Here is a 16544-nt window from a genome sequence, read left to right as displayed (position 1 = left end):
TTATTTTATTATCACACGTATCAACTTGATTAAAAATCAATAACGGGTAGATAACAGCAATTAATATAATATGTGATAAGATCTGTGTTAAAACCACGGCTATAGATAATTATCTATAGCCGTGGTTAAAACATTCGAATTTAGTTTTAGTGAAATATTTTAAATCGAAAGAGATCATGATTCGTTCCAATTTTTATCGATTAACTTGTTTAATTACGAATAAATGTGTTTTGAATCCAATAAAAAACTCTGCACTACGTTCTCCGTTAAAATTTGCTACCAGGAAAACAACAACAGCCGTTCAAATTCGTTGTTATGCGTCATTGCCATCTGTACAAAACAACAACTGTGAGAAACAATCCGAAAATGAACCTACTGGTAAAATGCAGATAAATTTTACTTGTACAGTGTGCAACACAAGGAACAGCCGAAGGTTTTCAAAACTTTCATACGAAAAAGGAATTGTGATCATAGAATGCGATGGGTGCAGTAACAACCATTTGATAGCTGATAACTTGGGATGGTTTCCAGATACAGGATGTAAAAATATTGAAGAAATACTATCTTCCAAAGGCGAAAAGGTCAAAAGAATAAATGGATGTTGGGAATTAAGGTCAAAATGATGAGAAAATATATTAAAATAAAACTAACTTGTAAATAATAAACATGTTATGAAATCTTATACTCAAATGTAAACATTTGTTATTAAATAATATTAATAAATGTATTCTTTAAAAAAAAAAAAAAATAAAAACCTTTAATATCTAATGAACACTTTGTAAATAGTTTCTATGTAATAAGTAATTATTTCCTAGACTTTGCTTTTGTTTTACGCTTTGCTGCTATTGGTTTGACTTCTTCTTTTTCAGACACAGGGGTGTTTGGAATATCATCGGCCAAGTCTCCAGATTCTTGGTTTTTCTCATCTTCTGCAGTTGAGCTCTTCTGTTGTACTTCTTCTTCATCTACGTCTTCAACTTTTGCCTTACGACCACCGCGTTTTGGTGCTTTAGTTTCTTTGAAGTTGTTATCTTTTTCATCAAGATCAACCTGTTTGAATTTGCGCTCACGTTTTGGTTTTATTTCTGGAGATTTATTGGAATCATCAGTCTCGTTTTTTTCACTAGACTCTTCAGATACTTCAGATGACTTCATATTTTTTTTGGTTTTAGGAACAGTTTTCGGTTTTTTTTCTAAATCTTTTTCACTGTTTTGTTTAATCATAACTTTTGGAGCTCGGCTTCTACTGGAAGGTTTAGACACCTTTTCTTCCTGGTTTTCTTCATCTTCATCTTCAACAGGTTCCTATAAAATCAAATCAATAAAAAATATTTAAAATAATCAGAAATATAAGTTAATGAAACCATTTAATTTTTTTATCGTTATAATAATATTGTAAAAATATATATTATAATAATTCAAGAATAGGTGGCTTTTTAATAAATGGGTACAATATGCCATCTACCACACTTAGTGGTTTAGTATGGTACCAACAAAAAATATAGGTGTTTACCAATATCTATTTCATACTTGTTTATAATATTAACATTTTGCAATTAAATTTAGGATTTTTACAACAAAAACAAAATTAGATGTCTGTGTTAGTGAGTTGTGGAGTATATTATGTGCTTTAACTGTGGTTATTTTTTAATTATTAATATGAATAACACGAGGTGCCACTGACATATAATAATTTTTTTTTCAACTCTAGGTAGTGATGATGCTTAAAAAAATTTACATAGTAGAAATACGGTATTATAAAAATTAATAGTTTTCATTTATAGATAGCATATATTGTATGAGTACCAACAAATTAATGAAATGTAACAAAATGCAACCATTGCAGTGTATGGTGATAAATTGTATCAGGAAGTTGAAAATTAAACTTAATTATTGATTATTACTAAGACTGGGATTTCGATACACTTTGAATTGTTTTTCGAATCTAGTAATTGTTATATAACATACACTGTTCATGTATTTTTGAATCAGAATAAGAAGTTTATATTTCACATTTTTTGACAATTTAAAAATTTAAGGCCATTTTCATTTTTAAAGCATTTTAAGACTTTTGAGACATTTTTGAAGTCTGAATTTGAAATTGTATTTATATGTTTTTATATAAATTTAACAAACTTTAACTATATGCAGGTAAATAAATATATCGACGGTGGAAAGGAAAAAGGGCGTAAATAACGTTTTTGACAAAATTTGTTTTTTTTAATTAAGGCGCAAACGACATAATTCTGCATCGATTGTGCTCACCTAATTATTGATATGTTGATTATTGAAGTTGTATTCGATAATAAAATAATTGATAGTTGGCAAGGTGTAAACGCCATCGATCAAATTAAAGAGTAACCACCATAGCTGTTTATAAACATTTTAAATATTTAAAAATATTTTTTATCGGTTTTAATTAATTGTTGGTTATTATAATTATTGATAATATTTATAAATTTTGTTTTGTTCATTTACATTAAACAGAGTAGAATAAAATTATAATAATATTATTATTATTATGCTGGTTGTAACCACCAAAATTCAAGTTAATAACAAGAATAAGGCGTAAGCACCAAAAAGCATAAGCGACATACTACCAATAATGTAAGACGTAAGCTCCAAAAAAGTATATAAATTAACATTACAGGTAAAAAAAATAAAAATTCTTGTTAAACAAAAACTATGTTCTCAACTTATTTAGAATATAATTATCTAAAAAAATTGTTTAGGTGAAAATTCAATGAAATTATTTCAAACGGCTTTAAAAGTTTAAAAAAAAGCAGAAAAAACAGTTGTCTGGCTCTCCTGTAAAATTTATAAAATGTCGCTAACGCCGTTTTTCCTTTCCACCGTCGATATAATCTTAATCTATATAAAAAAAAATGAAGTCCAAATGATCAGTTCTATCTGCAAATCTATTTTACAATTCTTTAAAATGTATATAGTAATTAAAACCAAATTTATATTTCATTAAAATCGAAATTATTAAAAACTTTTTTGAGTTGCAATTCATAATGTTTAGGTCAATAAAATTCAAACTCTAATCATAGCACACCTTCCCAAAAATAGCAATAACTGAGTAACACAACTAAAAATGTTAAAAATAATCACTTCAATATATAAAATTAACATAAATTCTATAGGGACCATATTCAGTCATAATAAGCAAATTTTAAGGGATATCTGGTCTGAACAGTTATTTTTTTTTTTCAGTAGACCACTATATGAGTGAATCTCTATAAAATATGTAAGCAAAAGTATAAGTATAAGTTTGTTTTAATAAAAATAATTAATCTTACGTCTATTTTGACCTTTTTAGTGCCTCGTTTAGATTTTGGTTTTTCTTCAATGTTATTTAAGGCTGCTTCAACATCATTTTGATCTGTTGTTACAACATTTTCCTTTTCTTCGTTTGATACTTTTTTTGTATTTTTTTTCCCCTTGGAATTCTTTTCTACAATTTTTGTTTCATCATCTTTCATTTCCATTATTTTAGGTTGATCTTCTTTCTTTGTTCCTTTTTTTTGTTTTTTTAGTGCTTCATCTTCAGTTACAGCAATGGCAGCTTTAGATGATTTACCATTTACCTTTTTTTTGGGTACTTTATCTGAAGGAAAACTTGAGGTTTCAGACGTCAGTATATCCACACTAGCGGCTCTTCTATTCCTTTTTGGTAGTTCGTTTAAAGGAGAAACTGGTTTAAGAGACTCTGGTAAATTTTTATCAACCGGTCTTTTTCGACTTTTGCTAACTACTTTTTCTTCGACTTTCAACACTTGCCTATCTTCGCTAGCAGCCCTTTTTCTAGTTCTTACAACTTTGGTATCTTCAACTGTTGGCTTTTTGGACTTAAGTTTTGTTTTGGTAACCTTCTTTTGAACAGGTTTTTTGATCGATTCTGCTTCATCTATAGCTAGATCTAATTCAGATTCTAAATCTGATACTTTAGGTTTAAAATCAGGGATTTCTTCTAAAACAACTGTAACATTCATATTTTTATTATCTTCTAAGACAGGTAATATAATATCTTTTTCATCCATTTGAACCACATTATCTTCAACCACATTATCCTCAACCATGTTATCTGTAATAATTTTAAGTAAAAATTAAAGGAATACACAGAAATACCTAATAAGAACCTCCCCCCCCCCAAAAAAAATATAAAAGTATACTAATAATCCAGTCTAAAATAATTAACTTAAAAGACATGAGAAATGTCAAACAACTGTATTACATCATAGTCCCGAGCAACTATCATCAATTTTAATAAATTATATTTTACAAATGTAAACAAGGGTTTTTTTTTGATTTTTTTCTTAACTCAGAAGTTAAGTTAATATGCATTAATAACACAAAGTTAAAAGTTAGTACACACTTTTTGTTAACTTTTTATTAAGTAAAACAAAAGTTCATTTGTTTATACAAGGCCAGCGTGCTTAATTGTTTTCCAACCCAAAACTAAATAATAGACTATAGTGTTTATACTTTATTCAATATTTCCATAAAGTTAGTTTCGAATGATATACATTTTTAACTTTAAACAATTCATGGTCAATATTTTTTGACATTAAAACGAAATAGAATAAAATATAATAAGTTTAAAAACAAAATAAATTAACTTAACTTACTTCTTAAAATGAAAAATTAATTCATTAATTTCAAGTTAATTAAAAAAGAATTTTAGTAAGTTAAGTTAATTATAAGCCAAAAGTAACTAGGTAAGTTAAAAAGTTATAATTAAATTAATTTTTTAACTTAACTTAAACTTTTCAACTCGTTAATGCCCAGGCCTTGGATGTAAACACTTCACTATTATTTACAAATCTTAAGACAAATGTATTCTGATTTTACTAGTTATACACAAAACAAACATTAAACTCTCGATTAACCGTGGTCTAAAAATAGTGTTTTTATATACAATATAATATGTAGGAACTGGTTTAGTTGACTCTAATATATCAAATCTAATCATCATACTACATTTATACTCACAGTTTATACATTTAAAATTAAAATAATAATAAAATAATAAATAAAAAAGTACTAAGTCAATGATGAAATCCAACAACATAATTAAATTAATTTTATGCATTTGTTTACCAAATGCTCAACTAAATTATAATAATCAAATTCATTAATAGAATATAATTAACTAGCTAAATAACTTGGCTTTACCTTTGTGCAGTTTTTTTTTGTGTTTGTAACGATTTACAGATTACTGACTAGTAATTAATTATTATGATTTATCTTTAAGGTAGGATATTATACCTATAGTAAATCAAATTAATTCAATATTGTTTCAGTTGATACTTTATGCTGCTGTGTTTTGTTAACCTCCGAAAATTTGCGAAGTGCAACATAAATGATAAGTCAGTAATCTGTAAATTGTTACATGTTATAATATCTTTTTCTATACTACAAGTAGAGATTGAGAAATCAATTAAGGATTTGATAGATCATAACATTAGCATTATTAATATTATAACTATTTTTTATTAGATCACCTTGATATACTAAAATAATTGTTTCTGGGTTCTAAAAAGTTATTAGTTATGATGTTTGATTTTACCTCATCTGTCCAAGTAACCAATGGCATCCATTTATAAACAAAAAAAAATTTCAATTTCTACTGTGAATCTCAAAATCCCTGTTGAGGACCACATATAGATAATATCAAATATTATTCAATTCAGCAGTGATTTTATGACTGAATAAAAATACAATAAGTACTTAAGAGGACGCTACACCCGCATGTGTTGTCTCTGTCTTACAAATGTACAACATAGCAAAAACTGGTTTGCGCGGAGAAAGAACTAAGAAGACTAGTCATAACTAATTTGCACCACATAAAAAGGAGAACATTGGCTGTGGAACGTTGTTTTTATTTTTTTTGATATCACTTATATGAAAAAAAAGTTTTTACTGTATCAAAAACCATTATTGTATTTTTCAAGCTTGAAAAACTTTTTTCATATAAATGAAATCAAAATAATAAGAACAATGTTGCACAGCCAATGCTCTCTTTTTTATGTGGTGAATATCTCGTTTCTTGGTTATGACTGTGGCCTTCCGCACATAACAGTTTTTGCTATATTGTACATTTGTAAGAAGATGGAGACAACACAACGGGTGTAGCGTCCTCTTAATAACTATTAATCAATAATGACTAATGAGTTAACAATCACGGAATATGAGATACTAAATAGTTATATTTTTCTTTTTCGAATAAAACAGTTATTACTTTTCCATTTATAATATCTATACTCTATTTAAAATATGAAATGCAATCTCTGTCAACTGCAGTCAGGTAATACCCGTTCGTAGTCCTCTACAATACAAGTCACCAATCTATATACTTGCTGTGTATTATTTCCAAGGCCCAGCATACAAGTCAGCCACCTTTAGTGTACCTTATTTTGAACAGAGTATAATATACTATTATATTATATTATAATATAATCTGTGAATTTTCAATATAATAATTCATAGCCATTATTACTTATTGAACAAATTATTAAAACATGGAAAACACGAGATATAAGTGGCGGGCACCAACTAAACCAGTATCAATGTTTTTGTGAAAAAAAAAGATGTTTATGTTATATAATATATGTATAAAATTAATGTTTAGATAAAAATATGTGTGCTTATTTAATTTTCTTTAAAAACTATTTAATTTCAGGTACACAATTTTAATTTTTAATAGGTAATGTAATACAATTTTTGTTTCAGTTTTGCAGATTAACTACAGAATTCGTTTATCCATGGTTACCATGCCACCCTATTCCGCAGATAGTTGGAGAGTTTACTGTATACCCAACAATAAAATAAAGCAAATAGGCAAATACCTTATAATAAGATAAAAGTTGGTAAGTTTAAGCTTTTAGATTAGTTACTTATGAACAATTTTATATTTTATACTTATAAAGTATAAGTTAACATTTTTATATGAAGGTATTGTGTACAACCAATAACAATCATCTTAAAAAGGGAACAAGGACTTATACGATTTCCCCTCCTTCTTTATATTTATTTCAATTTTTAATGAGAATTACATCACCAAAATATACCAATACATGAAATAAAAATAAAATTATAAGAAACTGGTATTTTTAATAGTACCTTCGGGCTAAATGTATATTACTTTCCCATAGTACATTTAGTCTGATGTTTAACACCAATCACTTCAGAGCAGTTTTAGTTATTGAATACAATCAAAAGGTGAGTAAATATTTTAAGTATTGTGGTTTGTTAAAATTGTATTTTAAGCCATTATTTTTAAGAAACTTGGATTGAATGTTTAAGGATTTATTCAATATTCTGGTTGCCTATTATGACACCAAAAGTTAATCTTTGACTCGTTATAGGTTAAAAACTATAAACTAATAAACATTTCAGACATTTTTTTTTTTTATTATTATTGTTGTTTATTAGGTTAAGGTCAGTTTATAAATTAATTATTTAGGTATAGTTTTTTATTTTATTTTCAGTTTTAATAGCTTACACCAACTTAAAATAAAGCAATATAAATTGTAACCAGAAAAGGGTTTGATACCGAAAAAGTACAATGTAATGGACAGTGGTGTTGTGAATGACGTTTACCTAATGTCTTAGCTCTAGAAATGTATTATTATTTTTTTAAACAAATTAAAATTTGTGTGGATGAATGTATAATTAATTATTATAGTATTTTGTTTAGGTTAAATTATTGATGACGTTCTATAACAAATATTCTAAATTAGCATACAACTTAAAATTATATATTATGTAGTAGGGGATAGTGGGTGGATCATTTTTCAAATACTTTGCTTAGGTTTTGAAATATGTTCGCCACGCTGTTGGTAATGATTTAGTTTCCAGCAATGTTTTATGAAATTTTAATTATGGGTATTGTTTATGTTATTATTTTGCATAATAATTATTAAAAGATTTCATTATTAGTTGTGAACAATTTTTTAACTACCCATGACTAAATGTGTAATAAATATCAATGGATAAAACATAAAATTGTGTGATTAACCTACCTGTAGGTTGTTGTTCTAAATATATGCCAAGAGAATAAAATAAGCTACTTTGGTAACCTATTAATAAAACTAGTTGGGTGTATTTTTAGTCCAATAGTAGACTAGTGTATCAGTAAACAGACTGTCTAATAGAAAAGCATATGGTTTAATAATTAGTTACACTGTAACTTGTAACATTTATTTATTTCCGATAGGTAAGTACTGGGATTTACTTGGGAATTAGTTATTCATAACATTTAATAGGTTACAAAAATACTTTACCTAAATAGAAGTTATTTACAAGAATATTTTAAATTATATTATGTTCACATTAAATCGTTAGAATGCAGGTATGAAATTACATCAAAATTTATTTGGTACCAAAATTAAAACTGAATACATAAAAATATAAGTATAAAACTTTTGATATTATGCAATAATGCCAATATAACATCATATTAGTGGATTAGAAATATTAAATAGTATTATAATTTGATGTTTTTAAACAAGAATTTCGTACTTAATTAAATGTGGCTATAGCTGGGATGTCTATGACTTCCATAATCGGTCACAATTTCATGAAATTTCAGCATGGAATAGTATATTGTATAACACTATGTGGTAAGCAAAAAGGAATTTTTTGGATTTATGCCTTTTAGTTTTTCTTAAACACACCTGAAGGTATATTATATTATAATAACACGTTGACCGCCATACAGCCGCCGGCGACCGTACTGTTATTATTATGAAATTGTCGGGCTATTCTGTGCGGAATCCCAAAATGCTCGAACTGTTATCTCTTGAACAATTAGGTCTAAAATTACGAATTTAATACCAAAATGTTTATTTTTATTCCTAGATTATTAATTTGTAATAATAATTATACGGCCGCCGGTGGTCACACAGCGCTTAGATAATACGATTCAGTGTTAGTCACCATACAGCCGCCGCCGGTGTGCTAACTAATTTCTCGTGACAATTTTTGCATTTTAACTTTTAAAAAATAATTCATGTTCAAAAAGGTTCAAGATAAATGATGAAAGTGTTAAGGGGAATATTGGAAGAGTCTGATGACGATTTAAGTTCATTCAATGAATTTGATGAGGAAGATATATACATGCCTTCAAACTGGTCAAGCAATAGTCTAAGTTCCAATGGTAAACACAATTATTATATTATATATCAACTATTATATTTTATAATACAGAGGTATACCAGCAGATTGATACCAGGATTGAAATTAAAATGTTTCTTTTTCTAAAAAAGAAATTGTAATTTGAACCAAACAGAATTAATAAAGCAAGATATAAAAAATAATTTAAATACCACCTTATCGTAGTATGGTTTTATTTTTAAGATTTTATTTTACAAACATTTTTGTATATTAAATATTTAAAAACGATGGTATTTCAGATAGTAGTGAAACAAAAGACGCATGGGATGACGTAACAAACCAAAACCAATAACATTTATCGTTCGAAAAATTTTTTTTTAATAACAGGAAAGACTATATCAATATATAAAGATGCGTTTTATAGTTAATTAGAAAAAATGAACGATTTGAATTTAAATTTTGCACCAAATATAATTTATGCAGACTTCGAACAAGCTATACACTCAGTGGTTTCAGATATTTTTCCTGATGTTATACGCAAAGGCTGTAGATTTCGCCTAGGACAATCAACCTGAAGAAAAATTCAAAGGTCTTGATTTGTCTAGTTTTTAAAAATAAAACTGAAGTTGGACAATTTTGGAGATTATTCTTTGTTCTTTCATTTTTAAAACCCAACGATGAAAGAGTTGACAATTTATAATATACAATTATAATTTTTAACCACACCATTTATACAAATGATAGTCCTCAGTCTGTAAAAGTGGAAAGGGAAATATGTATAATATTCACCAATTAATCAATTATTAATGGGGATGCAACTCGTACATGTCACGAGAAAATCGTGGGCGCAATTCAGATGTGTTGTGCAAAACAACGGACACAACTCGGATATCGCAATTTATATTTTCGTATTCTGGGACGCAATTTGTATGCAGCCATTAAAATTGTTCATAACTTTCAATACCTAACGGAACCAGAAGAAATTATGACTGTGGACAAAACTATGGTTCCATTTCATGGAAGATTAAAATTCAAACAATATATTTCTGGTAAGGCACATAAGTACAGAGTTAAATTATTTAACTTTGTGGCATCAACAGGTATACATATAATATTGAAGTTTATGTTGTGAAAATTCAAATTGATGGATGAGGCTAGGAAGATGCAGAGTTGTTGTAGATTTGAGTTCCATATATTTAAATTCTGGTAGAACTATTATAACAGATAATTTTTTTTATATCATTTAATTTAGCCAACAAGCTTATAGAAAAAAAAAACGCATTTGATTGGTACATTAAGATCCAATAAGAGTTAAACTCCCAGATGTTACAAAAGCTAAGCAACCAGGACAAATAGTAGAAAACGGAGCCGTGCTAAGGGGGTGGCAAATAGCGCAAGTGCCCTAGGGTGGCCAAACTTGTAACATTTTAAAGGGCGACAAATGTTTAAATATGTATGTTTGTTAGGGGCGCCAAATATTATTACCCTGGGGCACCAATGAAAATTAAAATGGTATTGTGGTTGCCAAATGGCATAACAAAAGGGACGTCACCATGTTATTTACTTAATAAAATATAAGGTTCTTTTCTTAAATAGTATGATTATGATATTGTTAATGAATAAAATATAAAGATCATTACTACAGCACCAACAAATTTATTCCTATGTAAAATAATATGAGAAATGCGGCCTAAAATTTTTAATTCATAACCATATTCTTGTGGCCGCCAGCGGCTGTATGGCAGTCAACGTGTTAATAAAGCACACCTCGTCGTGAAATAGAATTCAATGCCACTGATCACAAGTACAATAGCAAACAATCAACACAAGGTGGTTGAAATGACTATTAACATGAAGAGCGTCAAAATAAAAATGAGAAACCAACGGATTGCTCCGATAGCATTGTAATACCTGCACGTCTTATACAGATCTCTTTTACCTTTTGTAACGGGCCGCCTGATAGTGATGTGAGACATATCATCAATGACTGGTGGCATATCGTCAATGGACGGTTTGGCCGGCTTCTGAGCGACTTTCCTCCTTGGAGCCATGGTGATTTCTGGTGATGTAGTGATCGGGATGATCAACGGAGTGCAGTGCGCGTTGAACTGTGATAGGCACTAGACAAAGACAAAAAAATTAAGTCAATGGCTCGTAAAACTTACAGTACCTACCTATGCCGAACACGACATACAACATAGGTCATGAGTACCTTTTAAAGTGGCGGCAGATATCGGCGGTGACCGTAGTTGATTCACCACGAACACGCGGGACTCGGATGTCAGGGAGATGGTCTGCAATAATTACACACGGCGTGGCTGGCTGAAAAACTGAAAATATTAACGGCCGAATAAATGTGGCGAAAGTCCAAACTGACACGAACCTGCTCACAACGACGACAACTGCGAACAAAAGTTACCTTTGACGGCGTGCGTGCAGAGTACGGTGATTGGCGAATCGCGAATGCCGAACGGCGTTGATGGACGTCGGACGAGCGGTGCAAAGTACAATTGTGTCGATTGTGCGAACGGACAACGGTTATTTGGCTGTCGGAAACTTAGTAATGGAGCGAAACTACCGTGATACGACACATTTTCATGCCGTACTTTTACAGAGCTGCCACAACCACGGCCGTCGCACCGATGCAGTGGATCGCGGATGTGTCGCTGTGCCGCGGCCGTGGTGGTGTCGCGCGTGTACGCTGAGCGCGGGAATTCGGTTAAAATTCGATCGACTCAATATTATACGATATCGTGAAACCGATATTTGTCAATTGATATTATTATTGTCCACCGGGATGCGATTTTTCATCTGCCGCTCACGCACATTCAAATTCCGAAGTCGATGTCACTATGATATTATTATTACCGGTAACGGCTAACCTGTTCAAGCGGCGTTTGTTGTTATTGTTGTTGCGTGTTGTTATTGCTTGGCCAATGGTGATATAAATAGAACTATGCCGTTTTTGACGTTTCGCGGCCGAGCACTATCGCGGGCATTCGTTTTTATCGTTATTGCGATTCGTGATATCTGCCTCTGATGGTCAAATACCGCGCACTTTTCGAATAGTAGCGGTCGTAGGTACGCGGACTGCAGAGTCGCGATTTCAATGGACGCGCCTATTATTATTTTTTAAATTAAGCCGGTTTCACATTCACAGCTACGTTTTGTCGAGTCATTTTTTTGTATTCAGATTGGTCGTTGTAGTCGTACTCGTCGTAGATTCACTAACTATGAACTACGAGGATTTTTCTGTAGTTGGGTTTAGTTCAACTTTTGGACTCATTATGTAGGTACACGACGATTGACGGGGGTTTTATCGACTCCGCCGTTTTAATATTAATTTTGCCGGCTATCAATTCCGCCGGATTTTTGTTTATATTGATTTCGCCGACTATCGATTCCGCCGGTTATTTATTTATGCCGACTGTTTATTAAGCAATAACCAAATTTTTTTTTTAAATTAACAGTATAGGTTAGGGTACACTTAGTTTGCCATATAGTAGACGTATAACGTAAGTTTTATTTAAATAAAAAGAATTCAAACATTGTCGTCCTTGAGGTTTCACCCGCATTTTTTGTCTCCGTCTTACACACGTACGGCATATCAAAAACTGATTTGCGCGGGAAAAAACTGAAAAGGCTACAGTCATAACTAAGAAACAAAATTTTCACCACATAATAAGGAGAACTTTGACTGTGCAATATCGTTTTTATTTTTTCGTTATCGGAACTTCAAAAAAAGTTAATAAAGTTTAAAAAATACAAATAATAATGGATTTTGAAACAATAAGAACTTTTTTTGTATAAGTGATATCAAAAAAATAAAAACGATATTGCACAGCAAAAGTTCTCCTTTATATGTCGTGAAAATTTCGTTTCTTGGTTATGACTAGCCTTCTCAGCTCTTTCCCGCGCAAAACAGTTTTTGTGTGAAACGTTCCACATAACGGATAATATTTATTAAAATTATAAAATAATATAGGTAACTCAAATATCTAGTGATTATTATTTTTAAAAAATTAAGTAAGATTGTCATATTTTTAAATCGAGTTATATAATATAATATTCAAAATAATTAAAATATATAGGCATTGTATAATAAATTGGAACTTCAAAAAAGAAACTGTAGGGTCGATTTTCAAGCTATTTCATTATAAAATAGAACACCACCGCATTTTAAAAAGTATGAATGGCGTGTAACTTATTAAATTAATTATTTATTAGTACGTAAAAAACTCAAAAATAATTAATTAATAACAATCACAAACTAAGATATAATTATGCCAGCCCATTATATCTTAGTCAGTGATTTACAATTATGAAAGGGATGTAAGAAAACCTCCATCAAAGTGTGGTTCAGATTACTAAAATTAAAATTAAAATCATTAAATGTGACGCCATTCACATCATGTTGTTATTTGTATATTTTGGGGTAGGTAGATTACACTATTACATACAATTTAAATTCATCTAGACATATACCTAATGGCTAATTGTGGCGCAAATTACAAGTAGGTACTAAAATAAGCGCGAAATACCATCTCCCAACTAGACCAGTATGTACATAATAATATACTTCCAAAAAGGCGACGGCATGGGAGAGTGGCTAATATATTTTTGGCATGTATAGCGGGTCGCTTACAAATAATAAAAAAATTATTATAATTGGGTATAATTTTAGACCCGTATTTTATATTTGGTCAAAACAACCCAAATAAGACGTTTATTAAAATTTGTGCAGTTTACACTTGACGAAGTTTACGAAGGGTATATCCGCAGGAAATTCCGTGCAGAATCAGCTAGTATGTACCTACCTACAGTGGCGCCGAACTCCTCAAAAAGTACTCAGGCCAAATAAAAATACAACGGCTCCAAGCCACCCTAGCGGCCATACATGTCCACATTTCTACTTAGCATTGAAAAATAATTTGTACTTCTAAATTACAAATTACATGTACCTATAATTTGAATACATGATGTCATGAGGTGTACTCTATAGGTATGATTGCGTAGGTTATAATAAAACCAACAATAGGGTCAAAATTATCTTCAGAAGTTAATTTTTTGAACAGTTCTGATATTAATGTTAACCCCTTATCCGGAATCTCCCAAAATTTTTGCTAAACATCAGAATTTATAGTTTGTCTCGCTATGCTGTTTTTAAATGCTAAGTATTTTACATTATATATTACCTAGATTAGAATATCTATAATTATTAATTACCATCAAGTACTTTTAGATTCCATAAAAACCATATTTTATTAATTTATTTCATCAATATTTTAATATATGTAATTAGTTACTAAATATATAAATTACCTAAAAAATATTACAATTAATTAAATCAGCTATGTGTAGACAGTAGACTGTGTGTAGGTATATTATATGCAATGAATAAATGTAATACTATTAATAACAATAATGTGTTGTAGTTTATAGTGATTTTATTATGAAATAATAGTTTTTAGATAATACTAAGTTATAGTTATTACTTGTTAGGTATGTAAAATTTCTGTTTGGATATATTATACAAATGACTAACTTTTAATAATTAATCTATTAAAAAGTTAGCAATTTGGCAAGAACAGAACTTTTTGAAGCAAATATATCAATGACCTGAAACATAATTAAATATTATTTTATTAATAGTGTATACCTACACATAAATTTAAAAAAAAATACAATTATTCAAGTTAAAATTAATAATAATTACCTTAAAAATATCAATAGATACATCATGTTTACAAGATATGACCACTAGATTCTCTAATCGTTTTTGATCCATTGTTGATCTCAACCGCGATTTAATAATTTTTAATTTGGAAAATGAGCGTTCAACTGAACAACTTGATGTAGGGAGTGTTAAACTTAGTTTTATAATAGAATATAAATTTTCAAACTCTGGTTTCAAATTAGTTTTATTAATTATTTGAAATATATTTATTAAACTTCCCACATTTATAACACTATCTAATTCAACTTCTTCATCGCTGTTATCTGAATTGCTGTTTTCATCATCTGTTGTATTATATAGACGTTTCGGTAAATTTGTTAGTAATTTGTGGTCTAAATCATTGAGAATTTGATTGAACATAATGTATTCGCTTCTTACTTTTTCTTGACTAAATCTATACATTTTACATAATTTCTCAAACTGCCAAATAAATCAATTGCTTCTGTACACGAACCAACAGCAGACAATATGATTAAATTTAATCTATGTGCATAACACCAGATATATAAAGCTTTAGGATTCATTTCCAAGATTCGAGCTTGCAATCCGTTATATGTTCCTCGCATATTTACATAACATAGGACTCGGCGCCACTGCCTACCTACCTACATAGCTATATGCATTGTGCCTATATAGTATAGTATACTAATGCCTTATATTATAAGTTATATTATAATATATAGACTAGGTATAGATTCATAGTACAATATGATTAACATAAAAACAATCATTTCCATTCAAATTCACATTATAACTTATAAGAACAGGTGACCTATACGGTTATACCTACCGAATAGCGAAAATTACGATTAGATTAATTTCTGTAATCACCACTACCTACCTACCTATAGATAGCATTGTATTACTTCAATGTGTACACTTAAATGACCCAGTGTCCATTAGGTCATATACGATATTAGTACATTTTACTGTTAACACTATATGCCTATAGATCACATAATATAAGTAACTACCTTATTGACTATATTTTTATTATATAGAACATTAATATTAACTATATATTTTATTGAATTGTCTAGATTTCAGTGGTTAAAACAAATTGTATAAAGTGATTTGGATACGATCATATATAAAGGTAAGCAAATCCAAATTGAAACACAATTTAATTTAAATACAACCGATCACTGACTTGAGTACTGAGTAACTAGCTATAATACGATTAGAGATAATTGCAATTTTAAAAACTTCAATTGAAGTTGTTGATGACCTAACCTCATCGATACATTTAAATATTTAATAAAGTTAAACAAATTTCATATTATTTATTCCTATTTACATGCTGATAGATACATGGTAATAGTAATAACTAGGGTTCGGATTTAAAGGCAATATAATCAATAAAAAAAAGCATTTAAAATGTAAAAAAAGGCAAAAAAAGGCATTTAATTTATATAAAAAGGCAATTCATAAATAAACTACAAAATAAAATAGTGAATATTTTTTAAACACTTTCAAATGCACACATTTTGAGAAAAATACAAATTAAAAATGATCATGAATACTAAACTACATTAAGTTTATGCTATTTTGTATAAATAGATTACCTTTTTCTTTAAACAGATTTTTCCTAAGAATTAGATTTTAAAAATTAACTTACTTGAGTTATACCAGTTAATTTAATGCAAAATAAACTAGTTGGTATTAAAAAAAAATTGGCTACCATGTA

General features: G+C 29.2%; 3 protein-coding genes across 8 annotated transcripts in view; 2 read left to right on the top strand and 1 right to left on the bottom strand.

Annotated features, from left to right (window-relative positions):
- Window positions 1–115: 115 nt before the first annotated feature.
- Window positions 116–772, top strand: ACYPI27183 (DNL-type zinc finger protein-like). Its single transcript, NM_001293710.1, is given in 1 exon segment — window positions 116–772. A coding segment is annotated over 1 exon segment (447 nt). The 5' UTR covers window positions 116–176; the 3' UTR covers window positions 624–772.
- Window positions 609–11896, bottom strand: LOC100574876 (ABC transporter F family member 4). 4 transcript variants are annotated; one of them, XM_029489518.1, is made up of 5 exons: window positions 11504–11896; window positions 11333–11450; window positions 11060–11240; window positions 3315–4087; window positions 609–1305 (listed from the first exon to the last, which is right to left on the bottom strand). In XM_029489518.1, exons 3-5 carry the CDS (start codon window positions 11169–11171, stop codon window positions 805–807), a joined length of 1386 nt encoding a protein of 461 aa, XP_029345378.1. In that variant the 5' UTR covers window positions 11172–11240; window positions 11333–11450; window positions 11504–11896; the 3' UTR covers window positions 609–804. The 4 variants fall into 4 exon arrangements, with proteins under 4 accessions (XP_029345378.1, XP_003242208.1, XP_008179655.1 ...); XM_003242160.4 differs by having other exon boundaries at window positions 3303–4087; window positions 11504–11877; XM_008181433.3 differs by having other exon boundaries at window positions 3303–4087; window positions 11333–11442; window positions 11504–11877.
- The window catches only part of LOC100163338, a 22080-nt gene continuing 12680 nt past the window's right edge, over window positions 7145–16544 (top strand). The window contains exons 1-2 of one of the 3 annotated variants that reach the window (XM_008181432.3): window positions 7145–7224; window positions 15898–15953. The gene's annotated coding sequence lies outside the window, so the exon portion shown is untranslated. Of the gene's footprint in view, window positions 7225–15710; window positions 15824–15897; window positions 15954–16544 lie in introns of those variants that run through there. The other 2 variants (XM_001946069.5, XM_016801701.2) reach the window with 2 other exon arrangements.

This window comes from Acyrthosiphon pisum, chromosome A2 (genome assembly GCF_005508785.2).
Source record: "Acyrthosiphon pisum isolate AL4f chromosome A2, pea_aphid_22Mar2018_4r6ur, whole genome shotgun sequence".
Taxonomy (NCBI): domain Eukaryota; kingdom Metazoa; phylum Arthropoda; class Insecta; order Hemiptera; family Aphididae; genus Acyrthosiphon; species Acyrthosiphon pisum.
Note: the sequence above shows the minus strand (reverse complement) of the source record. Positions and strands in the feature narration are given on the sequence as shown.